Source organism: Archocentrus centrarchus, chromosome 8 (assembly GCF_007364275.1).
Source record: "Archocentrus centrarchus isolate MPI-CPG fArcCen1 chromosome 8, fArcCen1, whole genome shotgun sequence".
NCBI classification, from domain to species: Eukaryota; Metazoa; Chordata; class Actinopteri; order Cichliformes; family Cichlidae; genus Archocentrus; species Archocentrus centrarchus.
Window position 1 is genome coordinate 3,807,479 of NC_044353.1, and position 21,535 is coordinate 3,829,013.

General features: G+C 42.5%; 2 protein-coding genes across 4 annotated transcripts in view; one reads left to right on the forward strand and one right to left on the reverse strand.

Annotated features, from left to right (window-relative positions):
* The window catches only part of LOC115783910 (myosin-11-like), a 29,061-nt gene extending 21,719 nt beyond the window's left edge, over nucleotides 1-7,342 (forward strand). For both annotated transcript variants that reach the window (XM_030734904.1, XM_030734903.1), the window contains 8 exons: nucleotides 101-262; nucleotides 389-517; nucleotides 734-822; nucleotides 1,142-1,265; nucleotides 1,427-1,635; nucleotides 1,733-1,841; nucleotides 1,927-2,099; nucleotides 5,238-7,342. In XM_030734904.1, the coding sequence (XP_030590764.1) occupies nucleotides 101-262; nucleotides 389-517; nucleotides 734-822; nucleotides 1,142-1,265; nucleotides 1,427-1,635; nucleotides 1,733-1,841; nucleotides 1,927-2,099; nucleotides 5,238-5,463 (1,221 nt within the window). In that variant the 3' untranslated portion in view covers nucleotides 5,464-7,342. The remainder of the gene's footprint in view (nucleotides 1-100; nucleotides 263-388; nucleotides 518-733; nucleotides 823-1,141; nucleotides 1,266-1,426; nucleotides 1,636-1,732; nucleotides 1,842-1,926; nucleotides 2,100-5,237) is intronic.
* An 881-nt stretch (nucleotides 7,343-8,223) lies between these two features.
* On the reverse strand, nucleotides 8,224-20,822 carry LOC115783888 (nuclear distribution protein nudE homolog 1-like). Of its 2 annotated transcripts, none has more exons than XM_030734859.1 (9): nucleotides 20,688-20,822; nucleotides 19,768-19,891; nucleotides 17,365-17,518; nucleotides 14,488-14,636; nucleotides 14,137-14,273; nucleotides 13,668-13,931; nucleotides 12,883-12,968; nucleotides 12,349-12,494; nucleotides 8,224-11,952 (listed from the first exon to the last, which is right to left on the reverse strand). In XM_030734859.1, exons 2-9 carry the CDS (start codon nucleotides 19,851-19,853, stop codon nucleotides 11,904-11,906), a joined length of 1,071 nt encoding a protein of 356 aa, XP_030590719.1. In that variant the 5' UTR covers nucleotides 19,854-19,891; nucleotides 20,688-20,822; the 3' UTR covers nucleotides 8,224-11,903. The 2 variants fall into 2 exon arrangements, with proteins under 2 accessions (XP_030590719.1, XP_030590718.1); XM_030734858.1 differs by having other exon boundaries at nucleotides 20,547-20,821.
* Between the last annotated feature and the right edge of the window lie 713 nt (nucleotides 20,823-21,535).

Here is a 21,535-nt window from a genome sequence, read left to right on the forward strand (position 1 = left end):
ACTTATTTTGTGCTCAGGATGAGAATATTTCTAAGCGCACATCAGTGAAAAAGGTCGGAGGACCAAGATGACCAATTTTTTCCCTTTCACCATCCATCAGGTCCGAGAGCTAGAGTCGGAGCTGGAAGAGGAGAGGAAGCAGCGAGGCCAGGCATCAGCCGGGAAGAAGAAGCTGGAGGGGGAGCTGAAGGATATGGAGGACCAGCTGGAGGCCACCAGCAGGGGGCGTGATGAGGCGCTTAAGCAGCTTCGCAAAATCCAGGTCAGCAAACACTTTGATTCACTTCTGTTTTCTCTGAACTCTCGTTTATTGTAAGTGATTTTAAAAGAAGCTGCGCATTTCTGGAGAGTTCAAATACCCCACGTGAGCCTCCTTGCTCTCTCACAGGGTCAGGCGAAGGATCTCCAGAGGGAGCTGGAGGACTCCCGTGCAGCCCAGAAAGAGGTCCTCGCCTCAGCCAGAGAGTCTGAGCGCAGGTCAAAGGCCATGGAGGCCGATATCATCCATCTGCATGAGGTGAGGCCTCAGATCTTCCTGGCAGTTTGTCACTTCTCATCATTCAGAGTCACGTGTTGTCAGCATTTTGTAGTTTTGATAATTTTTTCCCGGGTCCAGTATGTCTCAGGCTTTTTTTTCCTTCTTTTTTTTTTTTTTTTTTTTGAAAAACAGGAATAATGTACACCCTCGCAGCCTTACCCTGTGTTTCTTACCCTGCTGTCTGCATCTGTCCAGGTGTTGGCAGCTGCTGAGAGAGCTCGTAAGCAGGCGGAGACGGAGAGAGACGAGCTGTCTGAAGAACTGGCCAGTAACTCTTCTGGAAAGTGGGTTTCTCGTGTTATTAATGCATTTTAAATGAGGAGCATAAGTCTCATCAAGCATCACCTCCACTTCCTGGAATTTCAGTCATTACTTTAAGATGGGAAAAGCCTACCGGTCAATGAATTCATTGGAATTTCTCATCTGGGGATCATTAATATCCACTGAAGGTTGAACAAGTTGGCAGTCGATGTGGGAGATGCTTTTGAGGATTACATTAAGTAATTTTTCATCTGAATGTAAAGTAATGCATCAGGAATCAGGAAGTCTTGAAGATGCTCTATAATTTGAATGTCCTCATTTCCCCGTAATCTTCTCGCTCAGGGCGCTGATGTCCGATGAAAAGCGTCGTCTGGAGACGAAGATCAGCCAGCTGGAGGAGGAGCTGGAGGAGGAGCAGGCCAACATGGAGAGCCTCAATGACCGGCTGAGGAAGAGCCAGCAGCTGGTAGGTTAATTAAAGTACATTTAAACATAACAGGAGTTAACCAAGCAGCAGCTTCAGGGCTAAAATAAATTGAAGCCAACGCTGAAGTTCCAAGAACTGCAGTTCCTCTGATGGCCACTTGAGGCTCACTAAAATTTCCTTATGACCTGTTTTTCGTGCAGGTGGATCAGCTCGGAGCGGAGCTGGCTGCAGAGAGGTCTTCTGCTCAGAGCAAGGAGGGATCCAGGCAGCAGCTGGAGAGACAGAACCGAGAGCTGAAGGCCAAACTGCAGGAGATGGAGGACCAGGGCCGCTCCAAACTCAAGTCCTCCATCACTGCTCTGGAGGCCAAACTCCGAGAGGCTGAGGAGCAGCTGGAGATAGAGAGCAGGTGAGGGTGCACGGTGGGAAATGGAGTTACAATCCACAGCTCAACATTTGACAAGCATTGAGGAGAAACATCTGAGACACGTCACTTTGTTGTGTAGGGAGCGTCAGGCCAATGCTAAGAATCTGCGTCAGAAAGAGAAGAAACTGAAGGATTTAACGATCCAGATGGAGGATGAGAGGAAGCAGGCGCAGCAATACAAAGATCAGGTGACTGAAAATAAAGGAATGTACAGGAGTTTGGGTTTTGGTCATTTCCATACTGCAAATAAATCTGTTTCTCTGCTCCCTGCAGGTGGAGAAGAGCAACGTGCGGGTGAAGCAGCTGAAGCATCAGCTGGAGGAAGCAGAGGAGGAGGCGCAGCGGGTGGCGGGAGCCCGCAGGAAGCTGCAGAGGGAGCTGGAAGAGGCGACCGAGGCCAACGACGCTCTCAGCAGAGAGGTGTCTTCGCTCAAGAGCAAACTGAGGTAACGAAGGTCTCACTGAGTACAGAGACATTAGGACGATAAATACATCTGTCCCACCCCTGAAGCAATCCGACAAACTAGAATATTATGAGTGAAATTCAGCTCGACGTCTTTTCTGCTGTGGAGTTTGGACAAAGATAAATAAGCATTTTTAACTTTGGATCATGCAAAGCTACTCTAGTAGAGTCCAAGAATAAAAGTATGGAGGTGGAAATGAGCAGAATGGGTCGCTCACTTTTTGCATTCACTTTCACTCAGTTGGATTTAGGCAATAAAAACGGTGCGCAGCGCTTTTAAAACAATGTGGCAGGATTTAGATGCTAAAAATGTAGCTTACTAAACTTAGCGCACAGAGGAAATCTGTGTTTGGTCAAAATGCTTCTTGGCAATAAATCTTATACCATTGGAAAGCCTGTTTAGCTCCCCTTAAATGGAGGCACATTTATAAGGAAAATGCATCTGTGGGTTGAGCAGCAGAGTTGAGTGTGTTGGTTGCTCCCATGAAAAACTTGCCAAATCTTCTCTGCCAAACAGTTTATTCTGCTGTTGACTCTTGTTTGGTGTCGTTTATTGGATTTGATGATTGAATTCTGAAAAAAACAAGGCATACTGTCAACTTAACAATTAATTCCTTTAACAAAGGAGCAGCATGTGGAAGAACCACACACAGCCCCAACAGCCTGGCACCTCCTCGTCATGCTGGTCACACACTGCTGTGGGATGGCATCCCATTCTCCAACCAACATTTGTTGCAAGTCAACCAGTGTGGTTGTGTTGGTCACTCTGGCTATAAACAGCACGACCAAGCTGATCCTACAAGTGTTCAGTGGGGTTGAGGTCAGGACTTCAGCCAGGCCATTCCATCCTCTCCAAACCCAAATTCTGGAAGAACTCTCTGATAAATCCCACTCTGTGGGGGGGAGAGAGTTGTCATCTTGGTGTATAGAGTTCGGTCCCAGACTGTGGAGATATGGGATTGCCACCAGTTGCAGAATCTCCTCTTGATATTTCTTAGCATTGAGATTGCCTCCAATGAAGACAAAGGCTTGTCTTCATTGGAGATTGTCAGCACCTGGGGTACCAGAAGCTCCAAACAAGAGTCAGTAGCAGAATAAGCTGTTTGGCATTGGCAGAGAAGATTTTTTTCATGGGTGCAACCCACAAATGTATTTTCCTTACAAATGTGGCTCCATTTAAAGGGAAATAAACAGGCTTTCCAACAGTGTAAGATTTTTTTTACCAAGAAGCATTGTCACAGCAAAGAAATAATCTACCAAACGCACATTTTTGTGCTTAAGTTTTTCTTTTTAAAGTAATACTTTAGATTTAAGTAAAATAACACCATTAGCTTTAGGTACCAAACAGTACTTATTCAGGTGCTGGTGCTAAAATTTACTTTTTTAGATATAGGCACTACTTGGCTAGGTTTAGATGTTAAAAAAAAATGGTTAGATTTGTACATTAAAACGTACTTAGCTAGATCCAGGCATCAAAAATCACTGGTTCAGGCCTAAAACTACTTACTAAGGCACATGCACTCAAAACATGCCCAGTTAATAGCTACTTGGTTTTAGACACTATAAAAAACACTTACCTAGGTTTAGATGCCAAAACCTGCTGTTTAGGGACTGAGAACAGTCCCTAAAAATGACCTGGTTAGATTTAGATGCTAAAAACTTAAAATACTGCATGTAGGTGATGAAAACTATGTGGTCAGATTTACTCACTTAAAAAAAAAAAAAGATAAGATAAAATAAAACTTTAATGATCCCACAACGGGGAAATCTGCACATTACAGCAGCTCAGTACAGAGAAAAATGTAAAGGATGAGTAAAAACAAATGAACTAAAATAGAACAGAAAAACTATACACATATACATAAGCACTATATACATAAAATATATATCAATATCCTTGGCTAGCTTTAATGTTAACTACTTTGCTAAGGTGTAGGCGCTAAAAAGTGTTTGCTTCAGTCTTAAAAGCTATTTAGCTAGATTTAGATGCTAAAAACTACCTTGTTTAAGAGTTAAAATCTACTCTGCCAGGGCTAAGTGCTAAAAACTATTTCAGTGTAGGTAAAAAAAATCCCATCTGGTTCAGAGTAGCCATTAAAAATGTTCCTGCTTTGGTGGAGATGCTAAAAAAAATTACTTGGATCAGTTAAATGCCAGAAACTAATTGGTTTGGTTTAAGTGATTTTTTTTTTTAAGTCAATTTTTTAATCAATAAGTGGGCTCAAAACAACTTGGTTAGATTTGGGTAATCAAAAGTTACCCCACCAGATCTAAGCATTAAAAACTAATTAGCTAGGTTTAAGGGCTAAAAATGAACTCGTTACACATCAATACTCAAAACCAGTTTTGATTTAGAAGCTAAAAATGACTTGGATACATTTAGGCAATGAATATTATTTAGGTTTATGAAACCATCATGGTTCGAGTTAAATTTTATAGTCGAAGCTATTTTCAGCTGCTCCTTGTTTATAAGGGGTCACCACAGGACCCCTGTGGCATGTTTTAAGGACCTTCCTGATGCAGTCCCAAAGGTCTCCTCACGGGATCGAACCGGGGATCTTTGGTAACCCTGCACTTTGATCCCTCTAAGTAACCCAGCCCATCAGGGCACAGATTTGTGAATAAATGAGCCACACCGGCAGTTCGCACAGAATGGTGCTAAATGTCCTGGGGGCTGAGGTCAAGGTCAGTGGTAAAGTAAATGATTAGACCACATACACAGATCTGCAACACTGAAGACAAATAATGCTGTTTTGTGTTGTTAAAATAATCTAATGGACCCTAATTGTAATGAAACCATCTCATGATTGTGGTGGCTGAGCTTTGGTGAGCTCACTTGTGATTTTAAATTTCCTTTTCCTCCTTTCATGTCTCACTGCTCTTGTTTCACGCTCGTCTTCAGGCGCTGCTGATCTGCAAACTGCCCTCAGAGCCTTCGGGGAATGTTCTCTTCCTTAACGGGCCTTTATTTCATCTTCCTCATTACTCTGCCTTTTTTTTTTTTAATTATTATTATTTTGCTTTGCAAAAAGCCTTTTTCTCTTCTGCTGTCTGTCCCCTCTTTCTGAACCTCCTCTTCCTCCCTTTTTTCTCTTCCTCCTGATGTGTCGGGTGTTCCCAGGCGTGGCGGCAGCGGCGGCGGGGAGGCGTTGTACAGCAGCTCCACTCCTCGGAGCAGCGGCGGCGGCAGCAGCATGAGGAGCTTGGGGCTGGGAGGGAGCATCAGCCGGAGGAGCAACATCAAAGAGAACTCAGTGGAGCTGCACGAGGAAGAGCCTCCCTCACCTGCCCGCACTCCACCTCTGGAGTCCCGTGCTGAGGTCTACACCTGCTCCCCCGATGAGTAGACGGCCAGGAGCGAATTGAGAGGACACAGAAATGTTTTAGGAAATAACCAACCTTAGAGTCACAGGAGGGAGCTGGATATTTAACCAATACTATGGATTTATGTTTGAACCAAATATATTTTGTTTTTTAAGTTATTCAAACACTCTGAGAGGAGAACCTGTGGACAGACTAAAATTATTCCCAACAAAACCATCTAACCAGTAACCTGAAGCTACAACTTATTGTTCCCAATATTAGCACAAATATCTACTTTATACCTACAACAGAACCAACCTGTCAGTCTGATCAGATATTGTTTTATTATTTCTGACACTAGAACTCGGTAATATTTTATTTTATGAGCAAAGCCCCCCAAAATTTGCCACTTTCACCTCTCAGTGTGAGAATTTGTCATTTTTCTGTCACATCCAAGAAAGCCTTAAAGCCTCCAGGGCTACTTTTTGATGTTTTATGTAAAATAATCAGTTACTTAAAGAAATAGTCTGAGATTTGAGAGTGAATTATTCAAAATCTGATTAATCCGTAAGAATTTGTAGATGAATTCCCCTTCTTTTGTTGTTGCTCCATCTCTCTGTCTTAATTATGCACTTTCCTCTCCAAATATTGGTTCTCTTTGGTTTTAAGTATCCTTGTCTGTTGCTCTAAATGTTCACCAGTTAGTTATGGTTTCAGGGTTTTATGTGAAATTTCTCCAAAAATGACAGAAGTCTTGCAAAGTAAGACGTGCAAAGTAAGGACATTTTATACCTGCAAATACAGGGAAAACAGTCCAGTAAGGTTCCTAAATGTTCCTGTTCTAGTCCTTTATAGTCAATTTATCTCCTGTAACGCTGAAACGACTCCAGTCCACCACAGCTCTACTTTATACACATGTGCAAATTTAGTCCAGTTTCACCGAATTGTTGAAAACCAAAGTGTTGGCATCTTCAATCCGAATAACCTCGCACCGCATGTTGGAATTAAGAAACACCAAAGAACTGTGTATTACCTGACAATGTTTCCAGCTTCCCTCTTAAAAAATATTTAATGTAAAACAAACTACAGCTCTGGAGGTTCAAAAATCTGCAAGCTTGCATCTGATCCTGCTCAGTTCATCTGTTTCCTAACGGCAGCTGCACAGGAGGAGGAATTAGATGTACTGGACTTGAGTAGAAGATTTAGTAATAATTAACTAGAGGAGAACATGAGGACACATGCAGATTTTCTGTGATTAAGTAACTTAAAATTGGCAAAAAAAAAAAAACTGGCTCTGTGTAAGATAAATAAGGATTATTTTGAGTTATGAATCATGCAAGGCTCCTTTAGTGGAGTCTCAATCAAAATATGGAGCTAGAATATGAGTACGATAGACATGAGCATCCACTCCAGTGCAGCACTGCATCAGTTTTTGCACCAACAAAAGGAGATTTAAGAGGAGTGAGATTCTTTCAGCATTTGTTCTGAGATCTCATGAGCCTGGAAATGAACTCAACTGATCCTCTTTAAAGTGGTTATGAGCACTCCATAACCAGCAGGTGGCAGCATAACCCTTTACTACAAGTCTGCTCAGCCAATCAGATGCAGCGAAACTGAGGTCACAAGTCAAAAACCAAGCCTAGGAGAGTTTTGGAATATGAGGAGGAAGTTTTTTTAAAAATGAAAATTTTAATTTATTGGAAACTGTGTTTGTAAGTGTGCAACAGGCAAAGAAAAGCACCACGTACCTGTGGGGAGAATCCAGGTTTCAAAATATCAAACCAAGTAGTCCAAGTAGAGGCTCAGACGACCACTGAAGAGCCGCTAACTCCGGTCCTGCTGTCACGCTTTATATTTCACTCTGTTATTTAACAGTCTGAGCTGGTTAACTGCATTAGGGAAACTACTGTGGAGTGAGCACAGTGGAGGGATTTTATTTTTTTTTTTGGGGGGGGGGGGGGGGGGGGGGGGGTGGCGGCTTTATTAATTTTAACTAATAAAAATCAAGCTAAATAACTCCTATATATGAAGTCTTCCTCACCTCAGTTTGTGCCTCTCAGTCGGATCCTCAGATCTGTAGATCTTTAAAAACAAAGGTCCAAGCTTTTCCACCAAGCGTCTGGCTTTGATGGGATTTCAGATCAGTTCAGTTCTTCAGTTCCTCTGTATGAAAGGCACAAACTGGGGCTGATCCTTTCTGCACTTCCTCTGAGGGTTTTAGGCATGTTTACAGGTGATCTGTACGTTTGGAAACTGAATGTATCCCAACTGTTTTTATATTTATTCCTGACGTGGTTTTAAATCTCAGATTTCTCCACCAAGGCTCAAAATCCCTACACACCACGCATGGATCTGAATTAATGTCAGATATATTCTTGAACATTAAGATTATGGCTCCCAGTTCCCCCCCCCCCCATTTAAAATGTATGCACATTTGTAAACAATTTCTGGAAGTTAAATGGCCAAACTTTCATGGAGATCCATCCATAACTTCTTTAGTAATCCTGTTAATAACCAAACCTTCACATGTACTTCCTCTGTGACGGTAATTATACCCAAACTGACGTGAAGCTGGACTTTCTGCTCTGAAAACCAAAGAAATGACATTAAACTGCAACCAAACCCTGACAGGTGTTTTTCTGTTTCCACTTCCTGTGATAAATAAAAATGAAAAAGGACAATCTTCCTTTGTGTTTCAAGTTTTATTGCTTTTTCAGAAGCAGCACTGAAGGTAAAAACAACAAAGGCCAGAACAGGTCTTCAGCACTTCATGTGAACATGCAAGCAGGTTTTATTTGTTTTACAGAGTCACATAAGGCAAAAAAAAAAAAAAAAAAAAAACACCACAAAGCCTCTGCTGAGGCTTTACACCCACCCTGAGCAGCTACTCACAACAAGTCCTGCCTCAAGACCCGAGCAACCCGACCTAAGCATCCTCATCCTACATTATAGTGACCCTACAGTGAGTGGATAACACTACGACATACTTTTTAACATAAAACACGAGCAGCCTTCACTGAAGTATTCGAATCTCCTCAGAAACAGATGTTTCAGATTTCACTCCTGGAAAGAGAAGTAGCTCTGCAGAGGGATTTATCTAATCTAACATCTCCAAAGCCTTAAAAAGTGCCTAAACTACCCGTCTGCCATACACACCTCACAAATCTCCATCATTAGAATCATCTAACATCTAGAAATGTTAACTTTATTCCAAACATGTGGACAGAACAAATATTCTCCCAATCATATAAACTTATCTGAAATGTCCTGAGGGTCATTAATGGTATTTTTTACAACTACCGCCTGTAAACTTTCACCAGCAGAGGGCAGCATTTCACTAGTGGCTCTGCTGAAATGGTTTTTGATGTGTGCGACTGCTTTCCCAGGACACCATTTAAAACAAACCAAAAAAAAAAAAAAATACTGCCTGGTTTCCTTTCTGGACCGTCTTATACAAGTAACAAGTTACATTAATTATAGCGAGGCTCCATTCTTGGGCATACATTTATAGCAGTTATTTCTTCACATTCTGTCAGTAGCTTTGGTTTATTTTGGAAGATTTAGAAGTTTTTTTTTAATGCAGGAATTTACAATAAGTCATAAAGGTTCATTCCACAGACATTAATGTCTGTGGAATGAATTGTACAGACATTAATGTCTGCAGATTAAATTGTAATATTTCTAGAATAAAACCCTTGGTCCAAAGGGAAGGTTCTCCGGGGACCACGTCAAATTTGGCATTTCCCACACAAAGGATTGATTCAATGGGCAAACCGAGCTTTATTCTAACATTTTCTCAGGCTTATCCGTTTCATCCTCCTGAGAGATCAAAGCATTACGCAAAGAGGGAGACTAACAAATTTGTGCTGGATGACATGAATGGAGGTAAATGTGCGAGTCAAAAATATATTTCTACTTCAGCCCATCGGCTGAGATTCTCCTGACACGATCAATCAGAAATGGAGGATGAGCCTACTGCCACCATTTGAGGGCATCTAGAGGCATGTGGTTTAACTTTTAACAGGACTAAACAAAAGAGTGGGGGCTTGGACAAAAGGAAGACTTCCTAGTAAGTTCTGAAAATGTGCTACTGGAACTTGATTGCAGCTGTCAGTTGGACTCTTCCTCATCCTGTTGGCTGTTAGGGGTGGACATTTTTGGACACTGCTAGTGTACAATGCTCTTGCTCTTATTTTGAAAGAAGTCATTAAGCTGCTTGTTCAGAAAGTCCTGCAGTCAGCTACCCAAGCTCAACCATCCTGGACTGCAGATGGTGAAGATAGTTGCTCTTCTGCCCTGAAGGTCCACTCCAAACTCAAAGTGGGTGGAGAACTGGTTTATGTGGCACCGCACGGAGCTCGCCAAGGCTGCAGAGCAGACCAAGAACTACCAGTTACAGTCCAAGAGGGTGGAGTAGCATCACCAGCAGGATGAGAGGCAGCTCATAATATCGATCAGTTATTCGTCATGAAGTGTTTACAGAGATCAGAATTATGAATGCCAGAAGCTCCTCTGTAGCGCACACACGCACACACACACACACAGATTGCCCTCCGGTCGCCCCAAATATAAACTTAATCTGTGGGGAAAAAAAAAAAAAAAAAAACACTCAGATTCTTCTACAATCAGGTCATTAATGACAAACCTGAGCTGATTCTAAAGCTCGCTAGTTCAGCTAATAACCTTAATAAACCCAATCAAATCTGTTCAGTGTGCTCTGTCCATCTCAATCTACTCTAGGACAACAATCCATCTTATACCAATTTCATTCATCTATATCAAATCAGTAGCTCATCAGTTTTATATGCTAGAAGTCGAAGGGTGTGTAAAGAGAGGAACTCAAAGGGGAGATTTAACAAATGTCAGATACAGGTTTTTCCTTCATTTCATCTTACTTTCAGATTTTAGTCTGAGATTGCTGTTTAGGTCTAAGAAAACTTCACCCTAAACACCCCAAAAAAACTAGACAAACTCAAGCTTTACACTCTGCTTCCTTGTGGCACATTTCCATACTTCCTCTGGCACTCAGCTCAGTCATGCAGGGAGAGAAAACGAACAGCCATCTTTGGAAAACAAATGAAAATCATGAAAAACTGCCAGAGAACCAGAAGGCAAAGAGCGAACCACAGAGAACGAGGCTGCAGAGGCGGCAACTTTTCACCTTCAAGTCGTTATAAACACATTAAAACAAATGCAACCATAACTGTCACTAGGTGTCACAAGATCCTTCAAAAACTCTGGACAGAGAACATTTCAGGCTTAACGCATTACACATCTCAGAGCAACGTGAGCGTCACATGCACGTTCAGGAACAGACCGAAGCAGCTGGTTTCTCAGGAGCCGCTGAGACTTCCTGGAAACTCAGTAAAACCATTTTCAACCTTTCATTCTCACCATTTCCTGTCTGAGGTTTGAACCATCAGTGTGTTTACCTGCACTAGGTGGCAGTAGGCCACGCTCCCAGGCACACTAACCTAAAAAAAAAGAATATTGGTTTAAGTGACTATTTGGAAGACTTCAGTTTTGCTGTTGCACTCCGTCTGACTCTGTTCACAGAAAACAGGAAGTTTACCCCCCCAGAGCAGCAGGAGCTGCCTCGATTGGTTGGTTAGTTCGTGTTATTGCTTTCTGGGGATGTAACAGAGTCGTCGAAGCCCTGCAGGTATTTTGGATGTGAACTGATGGGTAAATCTGGGTCTCTGCGAGGTAAAAATCTGTGTTTGTGTTTGCGAGTTGTTTCCACAAACCAGCAAACTTTGTCATCTGTTGCCACGTGTGCAATTTAAACATTAAGGTAACATGTACCATTAAATGTCAAGTCATTCATGCTTTATATAACAAAAATCTAATTACATCAAACAGTGTGTATTGCTTTTGAAGGCATATCGATGCATTTTGCCAGATCAACACATTGCCCAGCCCTCAGGAATTTGGGTCAAAGTCTCTGATCCTCCTCAACCTGTAAAAATGTAAAAATTTATTTTTTCTACTCTACCACATGTGCTTACTGTCTTCCCTCTGTGTGAAATTACAGACACTCTGTTGTTGGTTGAAGCTTTTTGACTGTCAGGAGGTTTAAAGACAGTTTTTTTCTGTTATGTGCATGAAAGTGCCCATCCAGTGTTCACTTTAAAGTGCATTCAGACAAAGACAAAGCAAAAGGTCTCTAAAGCTTGCTTTGTGTTTAATCTGAACCAAACTTTAGAGGGAGAGGAAAAAAAAAAAAAAAAAACAAGGTGCAAAAAAAAAACTGCACAAATCCACAGAAAAGGAGCTGAGAGGGATCTGGAGATTAGCTCAAAGCCAAGTGCGAGTGCTGAGAAGAAGTCCTGTTAATGAACAAAAACATCCCGACGTGTCCGAAGTAACGAGTCCGCAGAGCTTCGTGTGACCGTGTCCTGAAGAGGTAACGAGGGTGATACCTGTGTGACGTTCGGGAGGTCCGGGGTGGACGGAGACGACGGGCCGAGCAGCATTTCTACTTTCACAGCAGCAGCTTGGATCCAGCTCCTAAGTCCAACCTCTTAACGAGCCTGGAAACACAACATGTAACAGTCTCACAGCAGGGCACTGAGAAGTCATCACAACAAAGTGAATATTTTCCACTTTACTAAGTTAATCATCATCTTGTTTCAGCTGCTCCCTTTAGGGGGCGCCACAGCAGATTATCTGCATCCATCTCAGCCTCTATCAGCATCTTCCTCTTTCACACCAACCCTCTGCATGTCCTCCTTCACTACATCCATGAATCTTTTCTGTGGTCTTCATTCAGTTCACCTCAGTTAGTGGCAGGTGGGTGTTGAACAATTAATAAATATGGAGGCAAGGGGAGCAACAGTTAGGAGTCTAATCATCTAGTCACACACATCTGTAATGCTATTGCCTCTCAAGGGACAGCTGTTGCCCTGCTGCACAGATCAGAAGCTCACCCCTTGTTGTAGAGGCCGTTGGTTGGATGATTCTCTGAGGAGTTGTTCTGACCCGCTGCTGCCCCCTGTCCACCAGTGTGGGTTCTGCGATTAGCCGCCTGCTCGTGGATATATTCCCGACATGACGCCAGCCTGGACTCAAGGCTCTATGGACAGAGAAGAAGAAAAAGGTTGAAATCGGGCCCCGTGTTCTGGTCACGTAACACTAAGCAGCTTCTGGATCTCAGTATTTGTGGTATAATTTATAAGGTCTTTCTTGCTTTGCTCCATCTTAGATTTATCAAACAAGTGTGAGAAGTTATTGTCTTCAGTCTGTTCCAGTGATTAGAAAAGCACTCAGATGTAAAAAAAAAAAAAAATCTACTTTGTAAAAATGATCACTGCCTGCTTCTTGTACATTCTGATTTGTTCTTTCTAAAAGTCAGTAAACACTAGAAGATGTAGTCTGTGTAGTGTTGAATGGATCTCTGAGAAACACCCTGCAGCATCACATGATGATAAATCAGATGATGAAAGATCAGCCGCAGTTCTTACCCCGACTTTCCTCAGCAGCTCTCCGACGATGTTCAAAGCCGAGATCCTCGCCGACGTGGTGAGGGGGGTCCCGGAGAGGCTTTCACCTGAGAAACAAAGAAGTGCAGCTCACAATGACGTCAACAAACACAGAGCAGAGCAGCAAATCCTCCCAGAGGAGAAGATGAAACCAGAGGACGACTGAATTACGTTTGATAAACCCATTATTTAAAAAAAAAAAAAAAGAAAGAAAAGTGATGACGCGCCTGTCTGATTGTTAGTTTAAGCCAACAATGTTACAACAACATTAAGGACTTGCTGCTGGACAATCCCCAGACTATTATTATGAAAGTTCAGTCCACTTTGGCCTTTCCTGTCCTTTGTTTCCCTGCTGGGAGGCTGATCAGGTCACGATAGTGAGACTCTGGCTCCAACTCCTCCATCTTGGACTCCAGCCGCCCTGGTTCTTCTGGGGGTCAGTCTGATAGCCAGAACTGGCTCACAGGCCACCACGTAGACTTGGACTGAGGCTGCAGAGCAGAGCTGGGACTGATCCACAGGATCAGGATCTCAGTGAAGGACAGCCGATATTGACTCAGTGTGTGTGAGAGCTTCATTCATGTATTTATTGATTTTTGGAGGGGTGTAAGAAAAGAAAAGCATGACTTTTTTGAAAATAATGCTAAAAGGTTTTATAGTGTCACAAAAAAAGTAACTGCAAGTCTGAAAATGTAACAGCTGAAGAAAGGATGTGGAGATTTTCATGAATCTGGCACGAAACATAAGAACATAACAGATGAACTGACCTCTGCTGACGGAGGACTGCGGGGTGCTGAAGGGCTCTGTGGAGGCTGGTTTGGATGGCGTGGCGACGGAGGGAAGCGGTTGGTTAGAGGACGGAGACGTGGGTTTGTCTTCTGTTTTTTTGTCTGACGGGGTGAGAGGAGGGGTGGGCAGCCCGGCCGAGGAGGAGGAAGTTGATGATGAAAGGTCTTTGGCTGCGCTGCTGAGGGACGGCTTCCTGTCCTGTACCTGCTGTTTTTGCTGCACAGCAAGCTCCTGCCTCAGGTCTACACACACACACACACACAGACACACACACACACACACACACACACACACACAGACACACACACACACACAGACACACACAGACACACACAGGGGAGTAAAACACTGAGGTGGGACAGAAAAGTAAAACACGCCAAAGAAAATAGACTGTGTGGGATAACTAAACGTCGATGCTGATGGAGGTCTGTGTCAGAAGATCTTCACCTCTGGCTTCGTCCTTCAGTCTCTGGACGGACTCCAAGAGATTCTCCTTCTCGTCCAGCTCGCTCTCGAGGAAGGCGTTCCTCTCTATGACCTGGTTCATCCTCTGCTCAAAGTCCTCCAGTGACATGATGGTTGCCCTGAAAGACAGAACCAGAAACATCACGAGACACTTTTAAACCTGCGTACGTTTAACTCACTTCTTTCTCCGACTTTACAGGGTCAGCGCATGAAAAATCAGCACGCCTACCCAGAGAGGCCGGGTGGGACGGCGGCAAAGCATTCAGAGCACCGATGATGGTGCATTTTTACTGTTGCAAATATGACCTATTCCATGCTCATGCTCCTCCTGACCTCTTGGCCCGCTCCAGGTCGTCGTTGGCCTGCTCCAGCTCTCTGATGTATTTGTGAAGCTGCTCTCGGATGGCCGAGGTTTCAGCCAGGTCTCCCTCCAGGCTGGAGATCTGCCGACAGGCCTCAGAGTGCTGCATCTCATACTTGTCCTGGCAGGAGGGATGAAAATACAGAAAAAATAAATAAAAAAATAATAGAGAATGAGAAGGAAAAATAAAGACAGAACGTGAGGGCTGGAGGGGAGCAGATCCTGAGGAAATCGGCCTAAACCTCAACAAATATTCAAAAGGATTCATTTCAGCTTTCAAAGCAGAAATAAATGAACAAACAGGGTGAAAAATAACTGTTCCAAGAATCAAATTCAGCTTTGGAGGATGTTTGATGCCCCAAAAATGAAGACAAAATGCAAAATATTCAAACTTCATAACCAAGTCAAATGTTAGTGGGGAATGTGGCTATTTTACAAAGATCTCTACAGATGGGATATGATGCCTCCTGGGTGAGGTGTTCTGGGCACGTCCTACCAGGAGGCCCCGGGGCAGACCCAGGGTCCGTTTGACAGTTTGACCTTCAAATTTGATTCCAACAGCAACTTTTAGGGAAAAGTAAGAAATTTTAAAGCCTCATAATTTCAGAGTTTTGAAAAAAACTTGTGTCAACCCCTCAAAATACCTCAGGCCACAGTCTTAGTGACCGAAATGAAAGCTGTTACATTACATCATACACGGGTAAAATACACCTGTGGACCACCTTAATCCGCCCCGACATCCTAAACAGGAAAGTAAACAACCAGTTTTATGCTAAGTGATCAGTAACGTTTCCACTCAGCTTCAACAGAGGGCGCTCCATACATTATTCTCATAAATTACATCCTGGGGTCGCCGACTGTATCGAGCTCCAGCACGTTTCACCCAACTACCAACATAACTGACCGCAGTCAGTATTTTCACATTAAAGGAAGCGTCTGATGCTAATGAAATAAAGAGGCTGCTCTCAGTGGTGTGGAATAGATTTGCCCCGGCTGTAAAACAGATTCGACTGAAGTAGCCTCTGTTTATCCTCAACAAAAAGGTGAACCCAGGTGGAGTGAAATCTAATTCTCTCTTCAGCTGACACCAGCAGAGTTCACCTCCAGAAGGTCCAAATTTTCCTCACATTTCTCGTGAACCTTGCTGCAGGCCACCAGCAGCCATCCTCTCTTTTTCTAGCTGAGATACCTGCAGCATTAACGAGGGGCTCGGCATTTAACAGGCCAACATCATACGCTCCACACAGATTCACTGAGTCGACAGTGGGCCTGTTGGCTGATCTCAGGAGTTGAGCTCTGTATGAAGTGGCAGCCTCTGACGGAGTGTCAGGATCGATGTTTGCTCTCAAAAGTGAGACCAGAGCAGATAAAGCTGTTAAACCATATTATTACTACAGCGTGTGGAGCCAGCCCTCCATAAAACAAACAGCTCAGTTTCACTGTGCACAGCCTGGCACCGGGGACACTGCACCAAGCACGATGAATCCTCAAACAAACTGTTATTGTCTCTTTTGCTTTTTAAACTGAGCTGCTGCACTTCCTGCTCTGTGCACAGCAGAAGGGTAAACTAATGAAATCAGTCAAGGGTCTTCTGGGAGGTACTGCCATCCCCTCCAGACACAGAAGGAGCGCGGGAGGCATCAGCTGCCTCTTTCTGCCCTGAATCGATCCTCTGTGAGAGCGACGAGTGTGCTGCTTACACAGAGCGGCAGTGACTCCTCTTCACTGCAGGCAAACCGGAGCCATAAAACCCGACTCGCTATCAGCTGAGCGATATGAAAATCCTCAAAGTCACATTAACGGTCAGCCACGGTTCATGTAAATTAAAAGAGCTCTGTGACCGGACAGGGCAGCTTGATGCTTAAGTTCAGGTTTAGATAAGGACGTGCATTACAGACGCTCCTTTCAGGGTTCCTGCAGCATCTTCAGAGACAAAATTAATGCTTTTAACACCAAACACTGGGAATGTTGCATTATATCCAAGCCTACATAACCCCTTCAACAGGCAGCATTTGCTCTCTCATGTGTATCAGCTCTGTTTATATATATCAAACTTTACGGGAGATATTTAAAAATGTTTTTCAGTCATTTGTATGCAAAAACATGACTTTTACTTGAACTGCGTCTTTCTTTTCTGTTGTGTTTTATCCTTATGAATTAGTAAACTGGCTCCTATAGAGGTTGAAGTTGACGATAACTATATCAAGCTTTAAGATGCTGTGCCAATATTATTTCACAGGGACCCAAACTTAGACATTAGCTGAGTGAAACAGTGTATGCTCACCTAATAACCATATATAAGCTGAGCAGCAGCTGATGATGATACCTCTTGACTTTCATATTAGAAATTTAGCCCCACATATAAACGCAGATTGCCAACACGTCAGTCTGCGTCGATGAGAGCAACTCATCTGTGACTGTTTGGACTGGAGGACCTGACTCAGCTGACTGCCAGCTGGTTGTATTCTGGTTATATTCCTACATAAAAGCAACGTTGCCGAGTGCCCGAGCGTCATTCTGCAGTTAAACTGCCATCCTGCAGCCACTGTGTCACTAGCAAGCATTTCAAAAACAAGACTGTAAGTTCGTTTCACACAGTTGTAATGATTTTGGTTGTGCTGTGGCCTCCAAAAACCGTTTTCCCTGCTGTGACTGCAGAAAAACACTGCTGGGCTTTGTTCTACCTCGAGTAAGAGAATCTTGAAAGCTAAGGCGCTATCGGAGGTCTTCCCTGCAGCATAATAACAGATTGTTGTCTCTCCAGTGGTGCAGTCTCAGTTTTCAGAGTCTTGATGTTAGTTTGTAGAGCTGAGACGCTGAATGATGACAACTTCTGCCGTCTGTGATACCTTATAGCTTTCCAGTTCCATGCGCAGGCGGTTATTGGCAGCGAGAAGCTCGCGGTTTCGCGCCTCACACTGTTTCAGCTCCGTCTCCAACTCCACCTCGTAGTCCCGGCTCATCTGCTGAAACTCCTGCAATTCCTCCTGAGCTTCCTCTGCACTGAAAACACACAGAACATAACCCTCGTGTTTGTTACCTTTGGACATTTTTACTGCAAACCAATCCTAACTCGTGAATTCATACAGCTTGGCTTATTAGTTTGGATCTTCCAGTCAAAACAATCAGACCGAGATGATGTTTAAGAGGAAGATTCAAATTAATCTAAACCAGACGTGACGTTTCCCCACAGATTCACAGTCAGCATTAATCTGCTGTGCTTCACAGGAAAGAAATTTTTTTAATGTTCCTCTTCCAGGTGTGTCTGCAGGAGAACACATTTCCCAAAAAAAAGTTGGGATGCTGCATAAAATAAGAAAAAAGGCCATCAAATATTATTTTTATTGATAAATATATTCTCCCTTTTCATTTGATTACAGCAGCACGTGTTGAATTTGTAAACTGTCCTTCAGGCTAGAGGAAAGAGACAGCCCAGCTTATCAGTAAACTTTAAAAAGGCCTGCATCCACGATGGTCTGAGGGGGGGGGGGGGGGGGGGGCATTAGTGCACATTAGAGGGGTAACCTGAACATCTGTGAAGGCCCCATAATGCTGAATGATGTATACGAGTTTTAGAGAAACATATGCTGCCATCCAGACAAACTGTTCTTTAGAAACTTCTTGTATATTTTGGCAAAATGGCATCGAACCACATTCTGCTCACACTCCATCTGCACGGCTCCACAGTAGCCAAAGTTGCCCCCCTGCAGGCCGATGCAGGACTATTACTCAGGGAGGGTTATCAGTATCATCTATGGTAACTTAATCTGCAGGCCTAACCTGCTCTGGAACAGGTTATGCATGAAATCAGGTCAGTTCAACTCAATTTAGTTTTATTTATATAGCGCCAAATCACAGCAACTGTCACCTCAAGGCGCAGGTTAACAGGTATGAAATCACTGACTACTGGCCAATCAGCTCTCTGGAAAATAGCATCATCATTCCTGCAAGACCCACTGAAAGTTTTTACCAGTAAGAAACACAGATCCTTAGAAGCAACTTCATTGCTGCTTCTTGTCCTGTTGGCTGTGATATTAAAACTAGTTTATTGTTCTATAAGTCTAAATATAAACAGGGCACCTGCTTACTACTTACTGATAACCCACATTTAAATTCTGTTTTATATTCTTTAGTCTCAGAGCATTAAACACCCCCTCACCCCAGGGCTTGTTTCACATGCACCTAAACACTGACTGAATGAAATAATCATAACCTGTCAGATTTGTGATACTGAGAAGTGTTAGCATGTACAGTCAGCCTTTTAGCTGGTTTTCCTTTCTGGCTTCAAATAAACTTTATCAATTAGCAGCTGTTTTACTGAATAAAGGTCTTGAAGCCACACTCATTCATACACGTTCTTTGTAAAATCAGCTGCTCTGCCGCCAGCAGGCTGGTCTGTGTTTCTGATTGGTCAGACGCTGCAAACTCTGCCTCAGCTAGACTGTTAGACCCGAGGATGACTCGTCTCAGCCTGGCTGTGAAGAGTAAAGGAAACCAGATAACAAAAAGATGTCCCGGGTACGCTGAACAGTCACCTGCTCAAAACATTTGGCACATCATGGAACAAAAAAAACCCTACAACACCTGGAAGTGCTGAAGTCCATCATCCACCAAGAATGGAGAAACACTTGGTGTTAAACACGTGTCATTCCCAACTATTATTAAACACACTGCTGGCATCAAATTCAAAATGAGCACAGAGTTTAAATATGCATAAAATCTGATGTTTTCTGTCATTTTCAATTAAATACAGTGTTTAAATGATTTTCCAACTATGACATTCTCATTTTCCATTTTTTGGAATCAGAGTTGCATAAACTAAACTAGAAAATGAAGAAATTGGATCACAGAGCCCCTGAGGGTTAAATGTTTTCTGCTGAGATTATCTTATCAGCAAAAGATGTTTAAACAGAATATTAACCCAGCCTGTCAGGTAATATTAAGAGACAACCATTTTTCTGAGGGTAAAAATTACTCAAGAGAAAAAAAACCTTGATTAAACTGAAAAAATAAAGATAAAAAAAGAGCTCAATAAATAAATTTTTAAAAATTCAGAAAAATAATCGAACACCATATAAAGAGGTGAATTTAATCAGAGCTCAATAGACTCAATAAAACTAAAATAAAATGTGGAATAAGCTCGGCAAATGTCAGATGACATGGAGATAATCATTTCATTTTGTACACAGCTTAGGGCTTATTTTTCAGCGAGTTAAAAAATAAAATTACAGCAAGTTAACCAGGGGCCATACCTCTGCTGGTGCTTGGCAGCCTGCTCCTTCCAGTACTCCAGCTCTTCCTCCAGGGACCCAAACGCTGGCGGCTCCCGGTCCCCCATCTCCAGGGCAGGCTCTGCTATCACCCACCAGCACTAGTCTGTAGGTATTTAAAGAAGAGCTGAACTGCTGTTTGACGGCAGCTAATTTATCTTCAACGTTACACAGACTCCTGAAAAATCACGACCTGATCTAGAAAAAACATTTGAGGCGATTCTTGTGAATTTTCACAATAATTCGGCACACCAAGAAGTAACAAATATACAAAAATAAAATGTAAATCTTCAGGTTTCGGTCGTCACAGCACTCCGTGGTGTAACGTGTGCTTAGCTAGATATCATCAATCAACAGTACCTGCAGTTTATCGGACACTGGGGTGTATCCCGAACTGAAGAGCATACTGCGCTAGGTCCAAGAATGTTTTAACATTTTCAAATACAATAAATACTGTAAAGCAATTAATTAATTTAAATTAGTTAAATACAAAATTTAATGGAGTCTGGCCACAGTGAGCCAGACCAAAAAACGGGAACTTAGAGCAGATGTTATCGTAAAAGTTGCAAAAAACTTGACATTTATAGTCGTGTTTCTTTTGAATATTAGTAGCGCTTGTTTTTATATACTTACTGGCTTTTAACTCGGATACAACAAAGTTTGATAAACGCAAACAAGCCACCGTTAGCCAGCTAGTCGGGCTAACGGAGTTTAACCATTTAAATCCCCGCTGAGACAAACATATGACCGCAGCAACTTACGCTCAACAGTTGTCTCCGTACGACGCCAAATTAACCAAATCAAACACTTCTCTGAATCTCCTCCATGTGTTCTTGTTAGTCGTGAAGCTTTTATCGGTTAAATTTAAAGAGGAATGGCTCAAGTATGCCAATTTAACGGACCTGCCTTAAGTTAGAGAACCACAAAGTTGCTACTCTTTGAGGAGACGTCGAACAATACATTTTGCCATTCATATTGTCCAGATCAGTTCACCAATCAGAAGTTACAGGAGAGTCTCATTCCCTCTTACTATTGGTCAACTGCCTGTCAAACAAATCCTGGAAGGCGGGGTTTATTGATATTGTCCAATCAGAGTAGTGACATCAGTGTCGAATGGGGGAATCTGCCAAAAGAGTCTAGACGTTTTTGAGGGATTACAACGGGATGCTGCCTTCAAGTGCTGTCGGATATTTGTTTAAAAAAAGAAAATAGAAATGTATTTTAAATAAATAAAAAATACAAGGATACAAAAAAGAATAAACAAATAATTTTTATTTACATATTTTTATAATAATAAAAAATAGATGATTTTTTTTATAAATAGCTAAATAAAAGTGATAAATTCAGGTCAGATTATTATACATAAGTTAAAATTCTGTTACTACTTTCTGAAAATTATGTTTGGTAAATCTTTACGCTTTAATTTACTTAAATTACTTAATTTACTTATTAATTCTACTTTAAACGAACCATGCTGATGACAGTCCTGTGTTTTTATTGCATGCTGTTAAAAGGTTAAACTGAGGCCTGGTTTTTATTCTCTTGAAGTCTATCTGAAGTTTAGTTAATATTAATGAAGAAAGTAAATTTATATTAAAGTATCCTGTGTGCATAAGAGATAATAATCCATTACCTCTTATCCAGGTCCAGGGGCAGACCTTACTCCAGCCTCCTCCGGCAGCTCTCGTGACATCGAAGCGTTCCCAAACCAGCCATGTTCTGGTGTCTCCTCACAGTAGGGCTTACTCAC